This window comes from Callorhinchus milii, unplaced genomic scaffold (genome assembly GCF_018977255.1).
Source record: "Callorhinchus milii isolate IMCB2004 unplaced genomic scaffold, IMCB_Cmil_1.0 Scaffold12, whole genome shotgun sequence".
NCBI lineage: Eukaryota > Metazoa > Chordata > Chondrichthyes > Chimaeriformes > Callorhinchidae > Callorhinchus > Callorhinchus milii.
Window position 1 is genome coordinate 5,826,442 of NW_024704753.1, and position 18,078 is coordinate 5,844,519.

Genomic DNA, 18,078 nt, shown 5'->3' on the forward strand with positions numbered 1-18,078 from the left:
ATCGGATTTCGGTTGGCAGATTGGGTTGATAAGTGAACTGAAAATAGCATTACATGCATTAAAAGTCAGAATATTTTGGACTTCTTTCTTGGAAAACCTTCATATTAACCCAACGTGAATTATTTTGGAGCTGAGTTACATAAATGCTTAGTTTCAGAAAATGATATTTATGTTAGAACTAGCATGCGACAAAGGTCATTCGTAACTGAGGCTAATTGTCTTATAAAATCTAAAGAATGAATACCGAAAATGATGTATAAAGAAAAATAAATATCTATCAAATGTTTGTAAACCAAAGTAACCGACATGAAATGCACGATACAATTTGCGAGGATGATTACAAGATCTGTGAGATGGTTATACTTTTGTATGTGGAGGTGTGCATATGATTTGTGAGATGCCGTCCTTGTTGAAGCTGTGTAAAGAGGAAAAACTGGTAAAATTGCAGCAAAGTTAATTGGAACATAAAGAGAATAATTCGGAAACAGATTAGAGTAACACACAAAACATACGTCCATTTGTACTTTCAAATGCTGGCTGATCTGTTGGGATCTACCAGAGTTTCCTTTCTCATCATGATCGATTCTGGCTGCATCTAACATACAAGAAAAAATCATATTAATAATCATCAGAAATCCTGTGGCTACAAAATCTAAATATTTCACATTTGCAGATTCTTAGCTCTCCTAATGTGCGTTCCATTTATTTGGCCTCTGTTCTTAATTTCTTACTTATCTTGATTTTTTTTGTGCTTTAGGTGCTCAAATGCAAAGATTATTATTATTATTATTTACCTAGAATGGAAAATCATCTTCAAGAGAAAATAAATGTTTGATAAATTGTTTTCTGTTTGGATAGAGTAAAGTTGCGAGCAATTATTTTGTTAGGAAGACTTTGTACATAATAGTGCATTTTGAAATGATTTGCACCGTTCTATACAAGCACAAAAAATGTTTAACAAAATGTATTTTGTGAAGCTAGAATTCCTTTAATTTCCTTATTGGACATTGGAGTAAGGAGCAAACATAACAAGATTAGTTCAGTTGAAGAAGGCATTTCAACCCCTCTGATCTTATCCTTCCGGATCACCCACTCATCACAACATCGAGTCCACTGTGCTGGCCTTAAAGACTCCATGCTTGACCAAGTCATATCTATTTTCTCTTTCGTAAAGCATTTAAATAGACTACACACCCCTCAAGTTTTAATATAGATAGACAAATGGAAAATTAACAATCATTACATACTTGTTGTCTACTTCCTTAGAAGACATTCATTTACTGCCTCCAGTGGACTCCTGTAGCTTAGTGGGTAGAGCACTCACCTCACAAATGAGAGAACCTGGATTTGATTCCCAGGCAGGGCGAAATGTTGGGCAAATTTTCTTACTCCACACGTCTCTGTTTATTTAGCAGTAAGTAGGAACCCGGTTGTTAGACAATTAGCAGATCACTTTTCTGGGGTTAATAATCCCTTCAAAACAATTTTTTTTAAAAATAATTGGTCACTCAATCCTCGGCTGTTTGTGGGACATTACTGTGCGCAATTGGCTGCCACGTTTCGCCCACAACATATACAGTTAATTCACTTTACAGTATCTTCTGTGAAGCGCCTTGTGATGTCTCAAAGACATGATAAGGCCCTATATCAAATGCAAGGTGATTATTATTATTATCATTATATGCTTAACAATTCTTTTAAAAGTAACAGTTAACCTTTGTCCCTACCCACCACACTGATTTGCATCTGATTCTTGGCTTTACATTCTATCGTATGATTATCAGCAAACGTTTTGTTCAGACTGGGAAAGATCTCGGCAGAGACACCTACAGCAACATCTTTGTTGTGGTAGTTATGCTCAGCACATTAGCACAAACTTGCCAGGACGAAAGGAAGGTAGGGATCGTTGCAAATGTCATCTTAGATACTCTTCAACAGGAAGAGGGTAGGTAGCCCTTTAAAGATTGTCATATGCTGAGCGATGTTTATTCCAGGATATTTAAAGCCTTTATTATTAGCTCACTGAAAAGGAAAGCCAGAGCAAATACTGTCAGGTATAGATGGATTAATAGACATAGCCTCTGATTTATCTAACTTAATTCTGTAGCCTGAGAACTGCCTATAGTCATTAATCACTGTGTGCAGGTTTGACAAGAAGACCAATAACTTTCTCACATGTTAGGGGATGTCATGAGCATATAATGGTGTTCTCTGTTGCTGAATGTCTACTTGGTAGTCCATAACAGCAGGATTGCTGAAGGTTGCGTAACAAAGGCAAAGATTGGGGGATAGTCAATGCTCCTGCTTAGTAGTCAGAAGGGAAAGAAATATTTTGGATTAAATGCATTTTTGTATATTTCAGCCAGCTATTAGGCTTCAAAGTCAGTGTTCTCAGATACACCTAATGATGCGAATAAATGAAACTCTTGCATGCATGACCTTCTGTCTAATCTTCTTCAGCACACAATCCTTTATCTGAAGTTCTGCAAAATGAAATTTCATAGCTGGGGGGCAGTAAGCATTTGATGGCTGAGGTGCTATTGTGTGCTCATTCAAGTGCTAAATCTAAATCCAGGTTCAAACATAGTACCTTACAGAAAGCTGCATGTAACCTCGGTAATAGGAAGTGTTTGATCAAAATAGGAAGTGGTCTTGTGGACTGCTTCCCGCAAGTGCTGAGTCATAATCAGGTTGATCATCAAGGAAGTTAGTCTCTCAGGGTAGGAGATGGAAATACAATACACCCCCAGATAAAAATGGTCATTCAGTTTATGTCTGTTTCTTAGACATTGCTGTTCATAAATTGGCTGCTGTGTTTGACTATAAAATACAGTCACTAAAAAATCCTGCGAAGTGTTAAGAGACATTTCAATGACTCTGCAAGGTGCTACATCAAATGAAGGTTGCTATTAACAGCAAAAAAACATTAATATAGGAGCAAATGTTAATAATGGATGTGCAGCCTTTACAATTATTTCTTTGTGAATTTTATGTTCATCAATGGTGAAGTAAAATACTCGCTGATCGCATAGTCCTAATGTAAATCTCCCTTAACAGGGTACTTTAATCATAACTCCAGAAAACATTTCCTACGGAACCAATATGAATTTTATTTGCTACATCAGTCATTGTGGAAGCCACTTTGAGGGAGTTGCTAATCTCAAACTGAATTATGGTTATTTTTTTGGCTGGGTAATTGTACACACTAGAATTGGACTCACAATGCCTCCAACATATTGCACATAGGACATGTACAGCCAGAGGAAAGAGAGGCTTTCATCTCATCAATTTCAATTGAACCCCAGCTTCTGTGAGTGAAGAGATCATGTTCTGTGATCTGTCAGTCACTACGTCATGTGTAAGCATGGTGCAGTTATAAGGCATTATAAGTTGGTTGATTTGTAAGGAGGGTGCCCTGTGAACCAGTTGTGGATAGACTAGCAGGCTTTCTGTGTGCATACGTAGTGAGTGAGTCAGTGCTAATTGGTGGGTTGCAATTATATGGACCCTGTCTATCTTCTTATGAAAAGGCTTCTACTGTATCACTTATGTCTGCTTAATGTCTTCCCCAGCTTTCAGCAGTGGTTATTTTTCATTTTTTCTGGATGCTGATCTATGATTGAATATTTTGATTACTCACTGAAGATAATCAGTGTTAAAGTACTGACAATCAGCACTTGTTCCAATCACACACAATAAAAAAGTTTATTGTTCATGCAAAAACAAGAAGCAGTTTCTGAAGGGCACTTCCAGCTTCCACAGAGCCACAACTCAACAATAAAACAATACTTCAATTTGATAGAGTGACTATAATGTCAAAAAGTCATATAAATGCTGTGAAGTGTAGTGACTGTAGTGAATGTGGCAGCCAATTTGTGCACTGCAATGTCCCACAAGTGAATGACCAAATTATTTGGGGGATTGTTTTTATTGATTTGCTCTCACAAAAACATTACCAAATCCATAATTTTACTATGGTAAGAAAAATACAATTTCTAGTTTCTGAAAACATATTTTGTTGATAGACAGATTTCTGACCTGGTTCAAAGTCTAGAATTCCAATCCTTTCTTCCAATGTTTCTAAGATGCAGTTGTCTGATACATAGATATTTGAGAAGCTTAATTTCACATTTTCTGTTTAAATTACACTGCAGCAAGTGTTGGAACATATTGCAAATTGTTCCTAGAGATTTTATTCCCATCTCTAAAGATGTGTTACCTATAAGGAACTCATTAATACATGCTGGCACAACGCTGTAATACAGAATGGGTTTTTATTTGACTTATTATCTCATATGATGTGTTTCTATGATAAGGTCTGTTCCAGAGCAGAGCTGCTTCAATCGGAATTGGCACAGTGATGACCATCCCTGTCAGTTGTGGCATTTACAATGCTCTGTACATTAAACAAGCTGAAGGCTCCATTCACTGTGGCACATTTTTGGGTTACAACTGATCATCAGAATACTTTTTCTTTCAAATGCCGTAATCTGATAAAATGTTTTCAAATGTAATTTTAAAATATATATTTTTTTCCCACGTATACCAATGGCTCCTTGCATCTCTGACAAAGTTGAATAATGGGAGTCCAATGTTACCGCGACTGCTGCCTTTTATGATTTACCTTGTTCAATTCTCCTGATGTTCAACAGTAGTTTGACAACCAAGTTGGTAGTTATGATTGTGTCAGCAACTTGTTTTGGTCCATATTGCATCCTGATAGATTAATAGTCATAAAGGCTTGCTGCTAGCAGAATGAAAATCCCAATCTAACCAGTTAAGGGCGGGTTAAATCGAGTTAACTCAATGTACTGGCATATCAAGGAACATTTCTATTTTATATGGTTTTAGCTATCCTGTTGCGAAATGAAATATTAGAGTAATAAAGATATTTAACACTGCAAATATTAACCGCTAACTTCTCAAATAAGTACTTAACACTATCTTAATTAAATTTGACACACCTTTAACATTCCTCCAGCCTTTCTCCTCTTGGCTTGCATGATCCAGTCTGGAGATGGAAGAACTCTCACAAAACTACGTGGTTAACAGAAAACTGGCAGAAAATGTGAAACCACTAGTGAGGTGGACTATAAGAATAATAAATAATCCTTACATTTGATATAACGCCTTATCATGTCTTTGACACGTCTCAAAGTGCTTCACAGAATATACTGCAAAGGGAATTGACTGCATATTTTGTGAGCGAAATGCGGCAGCCAATTGCTCAAACAGAGTCCCACAACCAGCCGTGGATTGACCAAATTACTTTTAATTATTTTAAAGGAATTATTACCCCCAGAAATGCGATCTGCCTATTGATTAACAACCTTGTTTCTACTTACTGCTAGGTAAACAGGTGTGTGGAGTGAGGAAACTTGACCAACGTTTGCCCTGCCGGGAATCAAACCCAGGTCTCTCACTTGCGAGGCGAGTGCTCTAACCACTAAGCTACAGGACTCCACAAGCTACCTCCGGGGCCTGTACCTTATATAATTTAAAAAAAAAAAAATCTGGACAGTGTCCCCAACAATATTTTCAAGTCTACAGAGCTTGTGATTACCATCATTGATGATACAAAGCTTAGCTCTCCTGGTCTGAAGGATGTGAAACAACAAATGAATGACCATCAGTGGGTCATTAATATGATCACTCTATATGAAACCGATGCGCTGCACTCATTCAGACAAAATTAAATTGACCAATCCATCTCTAAGTTCATTTATTTCAAGAATATAGTTTCATTGCAATACCACAAAGTCACACAGAACTCCAAAGATGTCATGTATCAAGTAAACCAGCTTATCCCATCCAAACATCAATCTGAAGCATACAACAACTCAAACATGTGCAAGTACAGCTAGATGTCATTTTACATCTTTTTCTCAACATGTAAAATTTTTCAAGTGATATATATATAATATATATATAAACCTGAACATACATTTCAAGTCACATCAAATCTGATAACTACAGCTAAATTTCTGCACAGTGGAATGAGTAGCTTTGAGAGCTGAAGCAAAGAAAAACAAAAACAATATTTAGCAACTTTACAGTGCAAATACATCTATAATTCTACAAATTTGTCCACAGAAATACACAACCATCGCATGAAAATCAGAAGATAGACTTTATACAAGTTAGATGGGTTGACGATCACATGGAGCAATTCGAAAACTCAATTGCCAAACCAATGCATGCTAGTCTTTAAAATTAACTTTTCAAGCTAATTTCAATTCCATTCTATCATGAACCATATCTACTATAAATACATGGGATTGTCCTAACCAGCAGCAACATTGTTCAACAAAAAACAAATGTGGAAATTAAACATTATACTCTTCCATGGTATAGTCTTCTCCAATTATTTAATGCACTACTATATCTGGAAGGATGCTGAAAAAAGTTTGCTGTCGCAAAGCTGTATTTTTTAACTACTGTACAACAGATTTGGCTCAATACTCCATGATGAAAACTATATGAATCTTCCTGAACCATAAAAATCATAGTTTGAAATATAATCCGGGAATCTGAGGGTTGCACTGTCCATTTTCTGCAATTATAACTAACCAAAGAGTTATACTCAAAAGATATATCTATTAAATGCTATGATAAACCTGTAAACATTGCTATGTGTAAATTATTACTCTACCCATTTATCTGGACCTTCATTATTGCTTGTAACCCTATGTAATGCACAATATGCTAACAATATTCAAGGCACCCACTTTTCTGAACAAAACTCTAACAGCAGCATTAGGTCATTTAATTACTAAACCTAGCTGCCACATTATTTTCTGTAGAACGTTTAGGGAATTATTTATTTCATCGATTTCCCCTTCCCACTAAGTCAGTCCATGGACAGCACAACCCCATCCCACTCAAAAAAGGTGTTAATAATTCTATGTTTCATAATAAAAAGTCAATACCTGAAAAAAAGCCTTGAAATGTACTAGATATATCTTGAAATATTAAAACAAAACTTGCTTAGTTAGCAGACTGAAAAAATATACACAATATCTACGGCAATAAATTCAGGGTAGCTGATGTATTGAATTAGATCATCCTCTTAAACTCGTACAACATACGTAAAGTAAGACTATGCTTGTGAATGACAATTGAGGTTCTGTGTTACAGTTTGCAGCAGCAACAAACAAATGTATAACAAAAGGCTGAATTCATTCTATTGCCTAGTGGCTCTCTTACCAGTATAATAATTTGTTACACTCAACACTGGATGCCTTCATTTTCAGTTATTTCAACCCAGAGTTACTTTCCCACTCAGTACCCAGGGTTACTATGAAGCATTCAGATGTGATGAGGCACTGCCACAAAAACTAAACTACTTCCTCTCGATGGTCAAACTGATTTAACTCAGTGGTCAGCAGAGCAACCCCACCAATGAGGCAATGTGAACGTTTCCCTTCCCAAATCGTCTGTGCTTATGGCCCGAGTCATGATGTCAATTTAGATCTGAGTTCAATTCCGTTTATGGGATTTATCCAATAGAAATTGGGAGACTTTTCAAACTTAGTTCACATAAAACTGAGAAGCCAGGGAAAAACATGTCCCCCTCATCACTTACAACTGCCAAGACAGAGTAATCCTTCATCCCAATAACTTGAGCTGGATGGAGATCCAGATGACAGAGATGAAAGATAGTACATTAACACATTGTGGCACCCAGTCTTTAGGGAGAATAGCTTTTTAATGTGTGAAAAAGACACTTGAGATATCTCATAAATTATCCACCACCATTTCAGTATCCAACTTCTGGAAAAAGGTGAAGCGACACCCACCAAGTCATCCTAAATTCTGAGCTGTTTACACATTGCAAAAAAATCATCCTTGAAAGATTCAGTAATATCTACTACACCTCCATAAGGATGGTGAAAACATTGCATCAATTTGAAGGATCATGTCAAGAGAAGGATTAAATGGGGACAGAACTGTGGTACATATAAACGTTAAGAATTTATTCAGCTTGATCAACTTTTGGAACAGCTACATTGATTTTGTGACTTACCTAGTCCTTTCAGTACTGTAGATACCTAAGTAAATTTGGCAATTGGATAACTTGCATCAATCAGGTTAATATTTATGAATAAAGGAATTTAAGATTGTATTTAAACCCTGCACATGGTGTTTCTTCAGATTTAAGACAAATCAGTGCTCAATATTCTGCAATTTCTACAATCAGAAGGAAAGAATTGTTGAATAGATTGTTTGTTACTGTTATTTCAAAACTTGCAGATTTGCCCCCCTGAAATACTTTCAGATAAATACATTTAGGATTTCTTACATGGTACAGTAAAAGCTCTCAGAAGTACATCACAATAAAAGTTATAACGAAGAAATGTTCCATCTTACACACTTTGTCAAGGTATAACATTCTCTATATGAAAAGGTTAAGTGGCAAGTTGTGTATGATACTCAATAGTGATTGAAGACGTCTGACAACTCAAATCAGTGTAAGTCACTTCTAGAGTTATAAAATGAAGATAGACCATGTTTTAGCTAAGGTCAAAGTCCTGTCCAATGGGTAATATAGTTGAGACTATGGGGCAATTGTTAATTTTTATCCAGCTATAGACATACTGAAATTTTTAACAGAATTGTAATTGTATTTTTACAGCTTGCAATTGCAATGTAAATTCAAGATTTTACTAATAAGACATTTTAGTGCCATCTAGTGCATGCAAATAATTTGATGTCGGATACCTGTATTTGTTATTTCAAAACCTCCTTGCGCTTCTGAAGTTTGCCTAGTGGTGTTGCGCAGCTTTTAAATTGTTAAGAAAAGGTCTAGTATTTTTATAATAGTTTGAGATTTTGAGGAATAGTTTAGAAATATTGGTGCTTTAAAATGTCTTGTTTTTACGATTGAATGTAATCAAACCGTAATACAACGGTTTTGGTGTGGGCTGGATCTAAACTAGGTAGCTTTTCTCAGTACATTGAAAGCAGTTTTGTTCATGAGTTATGCTCAGTAGCAGGTTAGTCTTCTCTCAACAATATCAATTCAAGTGAATGTCGACGGGGACATACTGACTTGTCGGGGGAGGAATGAGGGCACAACAGGCATAACGCTATCCTCTTTCAATGTCCAGCCATGTACCTTCCAGTAGGGAAATCTGGATAGAGATAAGTACTTCAAAATCTGGTTGATCTTCCCCTCCCCAGCATATCATCGTTGATGCTAGCTGTACAGCAGGATAATCAATGTCCCAGTTAAGTGAAGCATAACAAGATTCAAACCTGAATCAGTCTGGCTTGCATGGTCTTTTGCTATATAAAGTGGTCTTTTCCTATTCAGGCATTGGGATGGTATTGTTTTTAAAAAAGAAAGTGTTGGTGTCAAGCCATATACAGAAATCACATGACACTGGGAGTTAAGAAGCCAAGAAAGGGAAATTGATTAATTAAAAAAACTTATTTTGTTAACCAACTTAGTTGATCAACAAGTCCCTTGATCTGTCTCCACTTACTTCAAATAGCATGGCATTTAGCTGTTTCCAAAGCACTGCTCAATTGCATCAAGACACAATATGTATCTCGACTATATACAGCAATATTGAAGACATATTAGTGGAGTTGCCTTAGTTATACCTGGTTCACTCAGTTTACAATTCATGTGCACTGGATGTCCACCTGAATACAGCGAGCAGTGCAACTAATTAGGGACTTTTGGTATATAAATCCAGGAATGTGAACCACTTCACTTCTATTTAGCAGGAAGGTAATAGTTCATGGTTTTCAATTTATATAATAGTGGTTATACAAAGACATTCAAGTAAAAAAAAAAACATTTTTGCACAGGAGATCCATTTCATTCCCAGTTACACTGCAAAGCTCAGCGTCATAGCAATTTCAACCTATTCAAGTTAACTTTTTCTGAGACATTATGTAGTGGAACACAAAGGTTATGGTGGGGGTGGGGTCCATTAGTAAAATGCTAGTTTTACTGAATGCCTAAGACCTGACCACAATATTTACTGAAGACAATTCTCTCCTATGCATTACTAAATGGTTTTGAAACTTGTTAATTGCACTCTCGGGCTTGCAGATGTGCAGTTAAAATTGAAAGTAATAGTGGTTTCACTAGGTTGGTTTTGAATGATAAAGGAGCAAAGTGAAATAACAGGTTTACCTAACTTTGCCTTTTTATGCAGTGTACAAATTCTAAGGCTTGATCCCCAATTTAACATTTAAACTTGTCAAGACTTGCCTGCTAAATCATTGATTAATTAAAATCCAGCCACCACAGATCAAGGCTAGCACCAGATACCTTCACATTTGAGCCAGGTAGCTACAGGTGTAAAAGCAAAAACATTTCCCAAATAAGCACTTCAAAATGAACAGCATGTTACTTAAATTTATACCCGTATGTCTCATTAAAGGCTTTAGTTTTTCTAAACTGGCTCATTGGGCGAAGCAACTTCTTACTGCTAAGCTGCAAGTTTTTCCTGTTTGTCTGCATAGTTTTAAGATTTGCCAGGCAATGGGCAACAGCTACACTAGAATTCCCAACAAGAAATGGCATTGAATGAGCCACATAAAAATCAAAACGTAAGCTATAATCCATGTAGATAATTGCACTTATATTCCCCAGCACCAATAAAAAGGGTTAGTAAAATTGTGATTATAAAACTAAACTTCGGACCCAGTTCAAACACTTTCAAAAGCACCCATCCTGTTTCTTTATAGTGCTTTTAAAAGAGCAATTTTGTTTGCACAAAATACTGGTTGCTCATCTCACAGTTAATTCATGCAAATTGCCAAAGCAAAACATCAAAACACTTTCTGAAGACACTGTGGATATAGTTTGGCAACAACACATTCAAAATGGCGGCCAAGATCCCATAGTTTGTCTGGCGACTCATACACTTTCTTCCACTGATCAGAGTCTTCGTCATATTGGTATAGAGAGTTCTTACGGCTTGTACGGAAAACATGCTCCTCTACTACTACTTGTGTTGCTCGCACAAAAAGGTGCAATTTGTTATGGAGCAAACACAGTTTAATGTAGGGATTTGTGGACTGATCCAGTGGAAGTTCGTTTTTCCGCAGCCAAGAATTTTGTTGGATATCATACGTCTCTACTGTTAGCATTCGTTGATGTGCTTTACACGTTCCAGCTATGTTGTAGATGGAGTCTTTGTAGACAGTTGATAGTCCCTGGGATCTAGGCACATTCATTGGAGTCAGACAGCCCCAATAGTCTTTGTGAGGGTTGTAGCACAAGAAGAATTCTCCTAAACACAGAAAAGGGTAATATGACTTTGTCTTAACTGGATGAAAATCTTTAGTTGGCATTTAACAACATATTTAACCGAGTTTTGCAAAGCAACAAAAAAATTGCAGTAACAAAACACAAAATACTGCAGGTGCTGGAAATCTGAAACAAAAACACCTCAGAGAGAGCTGGGAACTCAGCAGCTCAGGCAGCATCTATGGAGAAAGGAAAGTGAATCAATATTTCAGGTCCATGACCCTTCGTCAGAACTGGGGCATGTTGGAAGGGAGAGATTTTTATGGTAACAGAAAGAGGGGGAGGGGGGAAGGTGAGCTGTTATGGTCTGAAGTGGCTGAAATCGATAGGGTCCCTAGCAGGTAGATAAGATGCTGTTCCTCAAGCTGTAGGGTCCCTAGCAGGTAGATAGGACTGTAGGGTCCCTAGCAGGTAGATAAGATGCTGTTCCTCAAGCTTTCGCTGTGGATCATTGAAACAGCGTAGGAGATGTAAGATGGAGAGGTCAGACTGCGAATGGGAGTGTGAGTTAAAATGGCAGGAGACCAGAAGATCAGGGTTGACCTTGCATACAGAACGGGGGTGTTCTGCAAATCGGTCACCCAATCGGCACTTAGTCTCCCCAACATAGAGACCACACCGTGAGCAGCGGATACAGTATACTACATTGGTGGTAGTACATGTAAACTGCTGTATTTAACTGTATTAGCTATGAAGGTGTAACAAAAGTAGAATCAGTGGAACACTTATATTCTTAGCTATAATTCTCTGCTATGCCAAACAGATGTTAAAAATTCAGCAGTTTACATCAACGACATGATAAGGCACTATGCTATATATCAAATGCAAGGATTATCATCATTATTATTTTTGTTAACTAGCTTTACACTTCAGGTTCACTCCAATGGAGGGCATCTGTTTTGCCAAAACGTTGGTCAGTAAGTGACACATAAATGGCAATGTGTACAGAATGTCCCAGTACTTTTAGTATAGTAGTTCTATGACTGCACTGTGCACTTTGTTTCATACTGACGCAGCATTCTTGCTCAAATTGCACCAGAATCAATGTGATTCGTTGAGTTAGTCTCTTTCTATTTCATCAAAAAAATGATTTTGTAAAAATAAAAATAAACTGGATTCCCCTCTTAACTTTCTGCAATGTTTTTTAGTCAGAGAAAGATGAATTAAATAACTCATCCTAATGAGAGGCAATAGTTAGCAGTTTCTTAGCAGCAGATTAAATCACTATTTATTCCCAATGACATATACTTTTAATAAAGATTAGTGAAATACTTTATTTACTTACTGAGTACTGCAAAATCATTACGTAAGTGTGGAACTGCTGCTTTGTGCCACATGGAAGAGGTGTGGAATAGGTCAGTACATGGAGAAATACTAATTAAAACAATGGTTTTCAGAATTAGCCAGATTTCAAATTGGACTGGGTATAACATACATACCGGACATGTCAGAAATATTAATTTTAGCAAACAGCCAAAATAACTGTACAATTTGGGGCTTACGTAAGGAATGGAGAAATTCATTTTTTGCTGCTCTTTGTAACCAGTGTTAAAATTAAAGATTATAAATCCAACCTAAGAATAACCCTATTGACTCATCATAAACACCCTCCCCCAACTGTTCTCTTCGAAATGCAATAATGTTGGTCAGTAAATGAGACTGCCAATTTCAATTGCTTTATAATTGGCTGTTTGTTGGACTCAACCACTGATAATTGGATTCAGTTTTCTTCAGAATATGAACCACACACTACATTTGACATGGAGGCCAGCGTGACTTTTGCTGTAAATCACTAGCAAAACCAGTTAAGGCAGTGTGGAAGTATGGAAGGTTGTTACTTTGTCGCAGGATCAGAATGATCAACACAAGTAGAACATGGAGTTCCCACAAAATGTGAGCAAATTAAGAATTAATATTCAGATATTTGACAATGAGAACGATTTTACCTTTGAAGAATGCCAGGGCAAACAAGTATTTAGAACTTCGTTATTGAAATATTGCCCAATACAATTCCCCATTGCTTACAGTAGACCAGTGTTTGCATTGTTAAATACTCTTCTTGTACGAGTCATTAAGACATTTAAAAATAGCATCCATTTTGTTCCAGGATGTGTTTTGCTGCAGCCCATTTATACTTTAATCTTTTGATGTGATCTACAGATACACAACTGTTACTTGGCTGCTAGCGTCCTGCTATATGAACCACGAGGAAGCAGGATAACATTTCTTCTATGTGGTAGCAGCGTTTTTGATACTATAAAATCTGGAGGGAGCAAGATTAAAATTATTCCCTGCAACGTTCTTTCCCTTTAAATGGGGAAAGTAAAAGGAGTTATCATCTAAATTATGTAGAATTGTGAAAATGTACACAACATGTTCACTGCACCTTAATACAAGAATGAATAAACTGGAGACTTATAAAACTTACCTTGTAACACATAGATATTATCTTGATACTCTACAGCAGTGTGAAATTCCATGGCAACAGGCATTGGACAGACAGCTGTCCAGCAATTGTCCCTGCCATCATAGCATTCCACTGATTTTAGTGCATTCCTCCCATCACCTTCATACACCCGACCTCCAACTGCATAAATTTTATTACAACAAAAAACCAATTTGCACCCTATTCGTGCTCTTAGCAATGGAGCTCGAGGCAACCATCTGTTTGACGCGTGATCATACATCCAGAAATCGCTCTCAGCTTTGTGATCGATAGATACGTCACTGTTACTTGGCCGGTAACCTCCTGCAATGTAAATGTCATTATCAGGTGACACCAGGATCCCCACCTCCCTCAAATCATTGGGAGGCTTGCATAATTTGAACACTTCTCCTGTGACAGTATCTAAACAAGGCACCGTTTGTTTCTTTCCTGAGTGTTTGTTGGCCGCCTCAAAGCAGATGATCATCTGTGAAGCTGTCATGCCAAGCCTTGGTCTACAGCCGTTGGCCTTTTCGCTTTCTTCCTTTAAAGAGTTTGTAGACATAGCCTGTGCAAAAGTGCAAGGGATTTTCTCTAAAAAGGTCTCCTCCATGAGAGGTATACGTATACATTTGGCAAAAATATCTGCAAGATGTGGTTCCCTTTTGTCCGGGTTATGCTCGAGCCAATGAATTATGCTTTCATAAACACATTCTTCCTTCTCCACATTTAGGTCATCGCTGTTTAGAATGCTCATAAGCTGGTCTTTAGTCAAATGGAGAAATTCCTGCTCTTTGGCGACACTCAAAAACTTTTTTCTTATATAGTCCTGTGATTTCTCCTTCAATTCCTGGTGTCCATAAGCATCAGCAAACATGAAAACTCCAATGGAGTTTTGTGGGTCCAACCGGCTGATCATAAACTGAGCACACTGGTCCTGCAAGGATGGGATCTGGAAGAGGCTAGCAGAAGTGAACAGAGCCTGCACATTGACTTCCGTTAAGTAAATCCTAGATGTATATGCATAGTCCAACACAAGACGCATTGCATCTTCTTCTACTCCCACAATCCGCACTTCTTTCTGGGTACTCTCTGTAAGGCCACTTGTGAACATAGACCTAGCAACCAAAAAAGTGAATCAGTTTAACCGATACAAAACTAATTTTCTATGACTCTCAAATATGCTTTTGCCAAACAATCGTTTCATATTACGTATAGTATTTATATCCATAGAAAAAAATAGAAAATCAAATAATAATTGACAATTTAAGCAATGGTAATGTGACTTACTGATAATTCAGTATTCCAATATAATGAAACTCAAACTACTATTCAAAGAATGCCTTGTTCTATCAAATTAAATCATCCTAAAATTCCAGGATAGTCTTTATTAATAAGACTATTAATATAGCTCAATGTTTTTACATTTTCAGAATGTTGTAGAATACTGCACTTCCAAATTCGGGATAAAAGAAAACACTTGAAGCTTTGAAGCAATAACAATTCAATAACAACAAATTACATTTGATTCACGCCTTTCACGACAGGACGTCGTCCAATTCAGTTCTGATTAAGAGATTAATTGGTGTGCTGTCTTGCACCTAGCCCGTAGATCTGTCCTAAACCCAAGTTTAATTTGTATTAAGATGTTTTGTAATATTAGTATGCAAATAGCTACCAAAAGAGCAAAAGCATACCTAAAGTAAGGACTAATTGCAGCGAGTACATTTCGGTGACAGGAGAATGTTTTTCCATGATCTACCTCCACCACAATGTCTGTCAGCTGCCCATCATCGTACATACATTTAAGCTGCTGCAGAATGCAACATGCATGCGCAGGGTCCATCCCGATATTTTGGCTTGTACTTGAAAATCCATTAGATGCCAGTAAAAACTTGTTCAATTCTGTGGAAAAATAGCAACACTGTTAAAGCTGCAATTGGGGAGTACAGCAGGCTTCTTAAATGTGAATATTAATGTTTAAATACCCTCAAATGTCCATTTGAACATCTATAGGTTTGTAAACCTCATAAAGGTAAGCCTCATGGAGTCCTGTAGCTCAGTGGTTAGAGCACTTGCCTGGCAAGCGAGAGACCTGGGCAATTCCAGGCAGGGTGAAACCTTAGGCAAGTTTCCTTACTCCACACTCCTAATAATAATCCCTCCAAAACAAAAAAAATAATAAATTGGTCATTTTCAATCCATGACTGTTTGTGGGACATCGCTGTGCACAATTGGCTGCCATGTTTCGCCCACAAATATACGGTCAATTCACTTTACAGCATAGTCTGTGAAGCGCTTTGAGACGTCCTCCCGACGTGAAAAGCGCTATATCAAATGCGAGGATTATTATTATCTGGAAGACGTGAAATGCACTATATCAAATGCAAGGATTATTGTTATATTATTATCATTAAAGAGCCATCAGAACAGTCAGCTATTTATTAAACTATTCACAGGCTTTAAATGGCATTCTTTAATTACATACAAGTACTATATATAATATATATATAATAACCCTTGCATTTGTTCCATTTTGCCCAAGGATAGAGCAGTACAAAGTTGACAACACAAGTCAGTGGTTTGAGTTCATTTTGCTCTGAAGTAGGTACTTGTGTCAAACTAGTACCAGCAAAGTAACTGAATCATATAAGCTTTATCATGCAATTATCATTAAGAGAACAGGCTTTTAAATGTTGTGAAGAAACGGTAGCCCAGCCTAAATGGATTTTGCTACCTGAATGAAATATTTTAGGCGCATTTATCATAGCTGTGAAGAAAAAAGATAAAACAATCTATAAACCAACAATATGTATTTAGGATTCCAAAGTACAAAATAATCCATATTCAGTGGAACATGCTTCCACAGTAGACCCACATTAAAAGCGAAAGGCGCTAAAACAGGGATCCCCTGTAGTGTGTTAAGATTGTGAAAGTCAGCTCCTTGAAAAACCAAACAAAATGAAAGCGGGGGGGGGGGGGGGGGGGGGGGCAAAGCAAAGCAACAGCCATGAAGACACTTCAAATTGAATTATACCGTAATATTTCCAAATGAATCAAGTTGGATTAGAAACTACTAAAAATAAATTTTAAAGAATCCACTAAGACCTTACAGATAGTCATCTCTATTACATCAACACTTTTACAGATTCAGTTTTCAGAATTTTTATCGAAATCGAACCACAAAATTACATTTGTAAAGCGTCTTTCACGTCGGGAGGATGTCCCAAGATGCTGGACAGACAGAGGTACGGACCCGAGCTGGGGGTCGGGGTGGGTGGAGGGCAGGGGGGGGAAGCAGGGAGATCGAAAGCACGGTCGAAGTGGAGGGTCTTGAGATGGGTCTTGAAAGCAGCAAGGGAAGGGGTGAACCAGATGGACTGCGGAATGGAGTTCCAGAGTGTGGGGGCAGAGTGGCGGAAAGCCCACCCTCAAATAGTGGGGCCAACCAAGCGAGTGACGCGAAGCAGGTCGGAGCCCGCTAAGCAGAGGGAGCGAACAGGATGGTAGGCGGTTAGGAGGTCGGAGAGGTAGGGGGGAACAAGATCGTGGAGGGCTTTGAAGGTGAAGACCAGGATCTTGAACTGTATCCTCTGTGTGATGGGAAGCCAGTGGAGTTGGGCAAGGATGGGGGTGATAGGGTCGCAGAGCCTAGTGGGCGACTATAACGCATAACTGTAACTCTTCATACGTACTAGAACTACATTGTGCGATTGATAACATACATAGACTGCAGCCTTCTGTTTTTAGTGACAATTCAATATTTCTCCCTTCACTTTGGTCACTCCTCCATTTGATAGAGCGGCAGGAAAACATAAAATGATAAGTTTACTCATCGATCATCAAGCAGTAAACACTTCACAATTCAGGACATCGGATTAGTTTTAGGATGCAACAAATTCTGAGCTTGCCTAAATTTCAGTTACCTAATCGTAGATACTGCGATGTTTTCATCACAATTGTTGTACAATCCTGCTGTAAAATTCCATGGCATAAATATCAGTTGAAAATTACTGGTACAATGATAGAAAATAGTACTCTAACTACCATACCTTTGCTTATACCAAAGTTGGAGATATTCCACATTCTGCTGAAAGAGTGATAAAACAATAATATTCAAAAATAAACCAAATATTTCACACTTGCCACTCAAGATTTGAACTACCTAGATTTGCATTCCGGTCCTAGGTGAGAGTGCTTAAGTTCTGAATAAGCTTAAGCTTTTAATTCCTAGAGTTTAGACCAACGAAAATGGCCTCACCCAGAAAAGGGGAGGTAGATAAGGATGTAAACAGGCTATTCCAGAGTTGCAAGAAAGCAATCTGGTCAACTGACCAAGGGATGTGGGACTTGAAACCCAGCTCAGGGTCAAACAGGTTAC

At 37.6% G+C, this 18,078-nt stretch overlaps 1 protein-coding gene across 2 annotated transcripts; it reads right to left on the reverse strand.

Annotated features, from left to right (window-relative positions):
• Positions 1-5,705: 5,705 nt before the first annotated feature.
• Positions 5,706-17,782, reverse strand: kbtbd8 (kelch repeat and BTB (POZ) domain containing 8). 2 transcript variants are annotated; one of them, XM_007895197.2, is made up of 4 exons: positions 17,750-17,782; positions 15,395-15,602; positions 13,701-14,815; positions 5,706-11,255 (listed from the first exon to the last, which is right to left on the reverse strand). In XM_007895197.2, exons 2-4 carry the CDS (start codon positions 15,541-15,543, stop codon positions 10,792-10,794), a joined length of 1,728 nt encoding a protein of 575 aa, XP_007893388.2. In that variant the 5' UTR covers positions 15,544-15,602; positions 17,750-17,782; the 3' UTR covers positions 5,706-10,791. The 2 variants fall into 2 exon arrangements, with proteins under 2 accessions (XP_007893388.2, XP_007893390.1); XM_007895199.2 differs by lacking the exon at positions 17,750-17,782 and having other exon boundaries at positions 15,501-15,555.
• Positions 17,783-18,078: the final 296 nt, after the last annotated feature.

What these genes read in the sequence shown, in the direction of transcription:
- kbtbd8 (XM_007895197.2), bottom strand. Translation starts at nt 15,543, where the DNA reads ATGGACCCTGCGCATGCATGTTGCATTCTGCAGCAGCTTAAATGTATG. An exon ending in GCAATTAGTCCTTACTTTAG is followed by an intron (nt 14,816 to 15,394) that starts GTATGCTTTTGC and finishes TTTGGTTGCTAG; the next exon opens with GTCTATGTTCACAAGTGGCC. An exon ending in TAATATCTATGTGTTACAAG is followed by an intron (nt 11,256 to 13,700) that starts GTAAGTTTTATA and finishes TTCTGTGTTTAG; the next exon opens with GAGAATTCTTCTTGTGCTAC.